Source organism: Dipodomys ordii, unplaced genomic scaffold (assembly GCF_000151885.1).
Source record: "Dipodomys ordii isolate 6190 unplaced genomic scaffold, Dord_2.0 Scaffold9, whole genome shotgun sequence".
Lineage (NCBI taxonomy): Eukaryota > Metazoa > Chordata > Mammalia > Rodentia > Heteromyidae > Dipodomys > Dipodomys ordii.
The window spans coordinates 13499998-13507687 of record NW_012267225.1 but is presented as its reverse complement, the minus strand read 5'-3'; the positions used below and the strand labels follow the sequence as shown (position 1 = coordinate 13507687).

At 38.3% G+C, this 7690-nt stretch overlaps 1 protein-coding gene across 1 annotated transcript in view; it reads left to right on the top strand.

Annotated features, from left to right (window-relative positions):
* Positions 1 to 7690, top strand: part of Prkdc (protein kinase, DNA-activated, catalytic polypeptide) — a 195355-nt gene that overhangs the window by 144270 nt on the left and 43395 nt on the right. The window contains exons 62-65 of the mRNA XM_013009243.1: positions 2506 to 2711; positions 5013 to 5151; positions 5840 to 6028; positions 6985 to 7209. Coding sequence (XP_012864697.1) covers positions 2506 to 2711; positions 5013 to 5151; positions 5840 to 6028; positions 6985 to 7209 — 759 coding nt within the window. The remainder of the gene's footprint in view (positions 1 to 2505; positions 2712 to 5012; positions 5152 to 5839; positions 6029 to 6984; positions 7210 to 7690) is intronic.

The window sequence follows — 7690 nt, the reverse complement described above, 5'->3', positions numbered from 1 at the left end:
CTGGGAAGATGGCTCAGTGGTAGAGTGCTTGCCTTGCATGCATGAGGCCCTGGGTTCAATTCCTCAGCACCACATAAGCAAAAAGAAAAAGCCAGAAGTGGTGCTGTGGCTCAAGTGGTAGAGCGATAGCCTTGAGCTGAAGAGCTGAGGGACGCCGCCCAGGCCCAGAGTTCAGGCCCCACGACCGGACGCCCCCCCAAAAATAAGGTGCTTCGTATGGAGGTACCTCAAAAACTCCACATAGAGCTCTCTTATGACCCAGCAATCCCCCTTTTGGGCATTTACCCAAACGATCACAAACAAGGCCATACTAAGGCTACCAGCACAACTATGTTTATCACAGCATTATTTACCATAGCCAAGATATGGAACCAACCCAGATGCCCCTCAGTAGATGAATGGATCAAGAAAATGTGATATATATATACACGCATACAATGGAATTCTATGCTTCCATCAGAAAGAATGACATTGCTCCATTTGTTAGGAAATGGAAAGACTTGGAAAAAATTATATTAAGTATAGTAAGCCAGCCCCAAAGAAACATATGTCCCATGGTTCCCCTTATTTGCAATAACTAGTACATGTGTAGGACAAGGAGAAAGGTCAAAAGGTATGTACACATGACTATATAAGATGATATTAAGATAGGGACACAAATATCTTTTTTCTTTCTTGCTATTGTTTCTAATGTATTTATAATGTACCATGTGATTTTTGTTTCTTTGTGTATTTCTCCCCCACCATATAACCATTTTCACTGTATTTGATTCTGGTGCCCTGCATCTTGTGTATACACTTGTCTAATTTGGGGAGGGGAAGGGAAAAAACAAAACGCTTCAATAAGGATACAGGTTGACCCATTGTAACAGTGTACAAAACACTATGTTGAACGAACTTTGGGAGTGTGGGGGTGGGGGAGTTGTGGAGGTGGGATGGAAGGGATAGGGGAAAAATGAAGGAGGCAACAATGCTCAATAAGAAATATACTCATTACCTTACTGATGTAATTGTAACCCCTCTGTATAGTATACTTACAATAGAAAACATACCAAAAAAAAGTACAATAACAGAAAAAAAGGAAAAGAGAACAAAAGTAACAAAAAAAATAAGGTGCTTCACTGAGAAGGATATATTGTTTGTGTTACCTCTTCTCAGTTGGGCACATATAAGTTGTTTTTTTTTTAATATGGGGACTCCTTAAAAATGGCAGAATAATCTGAAGTGAAACTTGTTATGGAAGTGTTTTATATTAAGCCAGTCTCCTTGGCATTTTAATTAAACCCTGTATTTTATGTAATTATCTTTCCTTAAGTAGTAATTCACAAATTGTTTCTTGCCTCCAGAGGTGGTGATGTGCCTGGCTTTGTTCTAATTGGAGAGGTCAGGTTAGGTTACAACCAGGAAGAGACAAAAGCCCTACTCTTCAAATTTGCATTTTTGAGAAGTGACAGGAAATCCACAGATAAACACTAAACAGAACATGAGGTAGTTGTTTTTACCACAGTACATGAGTAATACAGTAGTATTCAAGCAGTGTAGGGCAGCAGCAAAGCAAGTAAATTGGTGGCGTGTTGATCAGGTAGGTATATGTGGTATTATTGATGGCCTGAACATGGTGGCTGAAGTCTTTGCTAAGGGGACCGACCCAGTTTGAGCAGAGAACTTAACATGGATGTACTTTCAGCTACTGCTTAAATATACTTATCAGAAGATTGATTTAAAAAAGGTATTATGTTGCATAAGCACAGGTTATTATTTGAAATAGAACTATATTTGAATTTGATGTTTTGTTAGACATGGTGAATTTGATTTCTGATCACTACTCTTCCTAAGGGTAGCAGACAGTTTTTGTTTTGCTTACTTTGGAGAATTTACATTCTTCTTATCAACCAGAGGCTGCATGGCTAGTGGTATGTTGTGATGTGGAGGTGAGGGGTACGGGCAGGGTTAGTGCAGGTGTGTCTGGGCCTCAAGAACAGGTGCAGGGGGCTGTCACACTGTTCTTACTGATCTCTTATGGATTTGGGGTTATTTTTCACTAATTTTATGTTTTACCACTCGAGTGAAGAGCTACAAAGTAAAGGACATTACAATAATCCTTTAAATCTGTTCAAATACTGTTGAATAACTAGGCTGCTGAATACAAAAAATGGACTATCAGATTCGGTTTAGGTGATTGGATATGAAATATTTATGTTTCAATTGGGAAAATTGCAAGTGTTATTTGGATGTATTGAGGACAGAGAGAGAGAGAGAGAGAGGAGAGAGAGAATATTCATTTTACCACTACTCTCTTTGCTTTAAATTCCTAGATTGGAAATTTAAAAGATAATTTCCTCCTTTGAGCAAATTGAATATTGGAGGGAAATTTGTGAATAGAGTTACACAGAGAAAGTTTTAATCACTACTTACATCAGAATTTTCTTTAATGTTTAGTAAGTTAGTCAATTGTGAAGATGTTGTCCAGGTCTCACAGGCTAAAGAGGTGTTTGGCCTTCACAGGAAATCAGTTGTCAACATGCAGACTTGCTGAATCTTGATCCAGCTGCCATTCGTGCCAGCTGCCTGGCCAGTCTGCAGCAGCCTGGGGGTATCTGCCTTCTTGAGCAAGCACTGCTCCAGCTGATGCCTCCAGAGCGCCCCACCAAACGCATCCGGGGCAAGTCTCAGCTTCCTCCCGATGTTCTCCGGTGGATGGAACTTGCCAGGTAAGCTGTGAGGGCCACTCAGGAGAGCGGTGAGTCCAACCAAAGTGACAGAAAAACACACAAGCAGATGTGGCGCCATTTAGCAGAAGATGAACCAATGAAATTGGTTATAACCCTGTCTGAAAATTTTAAAAATCTGCTGAGGCTGAATACAGCTCTAGTTACCCTGAGAAGGAATGTGTCCAATGAAAGATTACACCTATTAATTCCTTTTGTTATGCACTTTTCTGAACTTTTAAGGGTGGCAGAAATGATAATTCTTAATGTTTTGTTTTCTCTAGTGTGGCTAAACAGATCACCTACTGTTTTCAGCAGGATTCAATATTGTAGCAATACTTTTAGTGACCTTGTTCAGGCCTAATTATGTAAAAGGATCTTAGGTCAGCATTGAAGTTTATTTTGAACAGTTTTACAATGATTTAGATCCTTAGGTTCTAAGAGAAGAGGTAGTAAGAGTAAGGATTGATTTGAAAGGCAGGCATGGAGGGGAACGAGAGATGGAGGAGGCATTGATGACAGACTCATACATGATGTGTCCTATAGGAAATATTTTGTTTTTTTTTCTAGTCGTGGGATTTGAGCTCTGGGCTTGGGCTCTGTCCCTGAGATTTTCAGCCCAAGGCTAGTGCTCTGCTACTTGAGCCACAGGGACACCTCCAGTTTTCTGGTGGCTTATTGGAGATAAGAGTCTCACAGACTTTCCTGCCTGGGCTGGCTTTGAACTGCAGTCCTTAGATCTCAGCCCCCTGAGTAGCTAGGATGACATCAGTGACTGGCATTTTTATACATAACCAGAACATGAAGTAGAGGGGTGAGATATATGCTAAGAGAGAAGAGTCACAAAATGAGGACAAATTGGAGAGTAACTCAGAGCTAGTGAAAAACCTATATCCTGTATTTGCTGGAAAATAAAGCATAGAACTTGTGGTTTGTTTTGTTTGTTCATTAGGCAGGTGTTCAGCCACTGAGCCTTCCCTTCAGCCCTTTTTGTTTTAATTAATTTCAGATGGGATTTTGTACTTTTTGCCTGGGACTGGACTCAATCCTCAATCCTCCCCCCTATGCCTCCCAAGTGGCTGAGATTACAGGTTATCATAATAACATCCAGTTTATTTATTGAGATGAGGTCTAATTTTTTTATGTAGGATGGCCTTGAACCATGATCCTATTTTCTTTCCTCCCATGTAGCTGAGATTACAGGCATATAGTACCATGCTCTGTTGTAATATACAAGTTTTAACTTGTGAACATAATATAAAGTTTTCTTTTTCTATATCTTGGTTACTGTTATACCTGTAATCAAAGTGCGAGGTGACCAGGGTAGGGTTTCTATAGAGATCTCTTTTCTGTTAGTAGCTCTTCTCTACTCCTCAACTCTTGCCTGTGTGCTGCTGTACCACCAACCACCTGTCAGCCCTGCCTCTGGTTTGTGTTCTTTGATCCCTATGATCTGGTCAATAACAGAGATATCTGTGAGATTTCTGTTTAAATTTGTAATCGGTAGGCTGGTACAGATTCTGCAGCTTCTTTGATGGTAATACAAAAACCAGGAAATATAACCAAGGAAAAGGAGTCCTTGGATGATTGGTCAATGACTACAGTTTTAGGAAAAGATGGCTTTGGGGTTAAGAGTTGAGGATGGGAAAAACAATTCCAACAGAATGGGAATAAACTTAATAAATATTAACTGGAGATTTTCAGTAAGGGAAGCTTGCTTGACAAGATCTCAAATATATATATAGAGAGAGAAAGAGATAGATATAGAATATCTATCTATCTCTATATATATTTTAGATAGTCTCACTGTGTATGTAGTCTAGACTATTTTCAAATGTATGGTTTTCAAATGTATGTAGTCTAGACTATTTTCAAATGTATGAGTGCTGGAATTATAGGCATATAATACCATGCCTGAAAAAACAGATTTTTACTAAGAGTTGAAGTTTAAAAAAAATGGCATTGGTGGGGTAAAAGTTGCTGTTTATTTGGTTCTTGCTTCATAAGAATTCTAAATGTGTCATCTGCAGAAGTTTATTTTATGAAGCAATTTGTACACTATGAGCTCTTGGCTCTTCAGGTTTCTTTTTTAAGGTAAGTTAGAATACCTTTTGCTTACTGTATGAATAAAACAGTCAAATCTAGGGATAACGTCAAAATAGTTCTAGCAAAATAAAAGTGACACTTTAAATGTATTCTTTTTTAAATTGTGTGGCATCCTATTTAAGTTCAATTTCATTAGTGTGAGTACTTTTGAACTATTGGCATGTTCACTGTTTGGACCTATCTCCATTTGTTTCATAGGCTGTATAGATCGATTGGAGAGTATGACGTACTCCGTGGGATTTTTAGCACTGAGATAGGAACAAAAAAGGACAGTCAGAATGCGTTATTAGCCGAAGCCAGAAGTGATTATTCTGGAGCTGCTAAACAGTACAATGAGGTGAGTAGTCTTTAGCCAGTATGTCACTTGCTTAAACAGTTGGATTCTCTTCATGAAAAATGGTTAGCTTATTCCATATTGCTAACAGAGGTTAACAGTTACCATATGTGGTACCAAAACAAGACATGTGACATGGTATCTCTATGCCTTTTTAAGAAAACATGGAATAGAAGACAAACTATTTCATAAATTTCCAAGTACCATAAAACTGTTTCTTGTTAGTTTCATGTCTATTTTGTTACAGTATCTGTTTGAAAATTGTTACTTTTAGTAAGTAAGAAATTTCTGAGGAAGTAAGAAGAATTTGAGATCATAATTCTCTTTGGTTCTGTACATTTTGCTGAGTTGCCAGTGGCCAGAATTTGACCTGTGAGGCTGTTGAATGAGCAACCACAGTTTTAAAATTATTTGCAGTGTTCTACAGGTGTTCTGTGTTTTAACTTTTAGTCTAGGACTTGTTAAAAAAGTAACCCAGTTTTAAGGATTGCTTACTGGCTTACTGATAAATTTCTCAATGAAATCACTTACTCAGGATTAGGGTTTTATAAGTATTTGTTCCTATAACATCTCCTTTTTTCTTTCTTTTTATATACATGATTACGCGGAATACTCTTTCCCTCCTTTTTTACATGGTTTGTTTGTATTATTTTCCACTCTGTGAAATGATCCATTAACCTTGCTCTGCCAGGCTCTCAATAAACAAGAGTGGGAAGATGGTGAGCCCACGGAGGCTGAGAAGGACTTTTGGGAAATGGCAGCCCTCGACTGCTACAACCACCTCTCAGAGTGGAAATCACTTGAGTACTGCTCTACAGCCAGTGTAGACAGTGAGAGCCCTCCCGACCTAAGTAAAATCTGGAGTGAAGCGTTTTATCAGGTGGGTAGAATTGTCTTTAGGTCACTGAAACCAATAGTTTAGATTGGTCCAGTATCTTTGATTTAGTAAAATTGTATAAAGATACTTTAAAACAGGCAGTAGTTTTGAAGCATTTGAATATTCAAGTAGCTTGACTCTGTGGTCATACTTAATAGTGTTAAATCTCATCGTTTTAAAGTGAGTGTTAACATCCCTGATGTAACCACATGGAAAGATACTTTCTGTTGCCTTTTGTACTACAGAGAAATCACTTGGCCTCTCTGGCCATCCCAGGAAATGATTTCTGGCCCCTCATGCCTGCCATTACCTTGACAGTTTGTAGCCTACATGCTAGTATCTTCAGCTAAGAGTAGGTCCTTTCTTTCTTTCTTTTTTTTGTAGTACTGGGATTTGAATTTAGGACTTATACTTGCTAGGCAGTTGTTCTATCACTAAGCCATGACTGGTTATTTTAAGATAGGGTCTCACTTTGTGCCCTGGCATGCACTTAAACTATAATACTCTTATTTTTGTTTCCCGCAGTAGCCTAGGTGACATGTGTATACATGTGTATCCATCCAGCGTTTTCCTGCAAAGTGGAGTTTAGTGGACTTTTCTGCCTGAGCTAGCCTGTCACTGCAGTGTTCTTAGCCTCCTATGCAATTCAGATGACAGGTGTGCACCATTATCCTCAGCTATTGGCTGAAATGGAAGCTTACAAAATTATTTTCCTCAGACTGGCCTTGAATCATGATCCTCCCTATCTCCGCCTCCCAAATAACTAGGATTATAGGTTTAAGCCACTAGTGCCTGGCTAAGATCCCATTTAAATTTTTTTTGATAGAACATATTCCTGAAAAGTTTGATGGTTATAAAAGAAGCCATATTAGGTTAATTTTATTTTGAAATGTTGACCTGAAAAATTATCCCAAAGGATAAGTAGAAATTAATGATCGGACAATTTTTATGTTCCTCAGGAGACCTATCTACCGTACATGATTCGCAGCAAGCTGAAACTCCTGCTTCGAGGAGAGGGAGACCAGTCCTTGCTGACGTTTATGGATCAGGCCATGCGCAAGGAGCTGCAGCAGCTTCTCCTAGAGGTTCAGTACAGTCAGGAGTTGAGTCTTCTCTACATATTGCAAGATGATGTTGACAGGGCCAAATATTATATTGAAAATGGCATTCAGATTTTTATGCAGGTAATACAAATAGATCTGTCTGAAATATACCATTTTTATGGAAATTTTAAAAGTCAGTAAACTCATAAAAAATGAATAGGCCCAAGTTTGTATGTATCACTGTATACCACCCATTTCCTTCTTTTGCCCTTAAGTATTTTCACTGTTTTTATCTTTAATGTCTTTTTAAATTGTATTTTTTTTTCCATTGTAAAAGTTCCATTGTGGGTTTTTCTTTCTTTGGGTTTTCTCTTTTCCACACGGTTAAAGAAGTCTCAGTCTAGCCTTTTACCTGTAAAAGTTCGATGGCTTTGTGGAGAAGAACACGGATTGATCCTTCTTACTTTCCTGAGTCTTCTGCTTACCTATTGTGAGGGAGAATCATGTGTAAAGTCTACCACCAATATTTTATCACTGGCATATGTATCGTAGATACAAATGTATACATTATTTTCATCATTTCAAAGTGGCTTCTATGCTTGGAAGTTTTTTTTTTTAATTT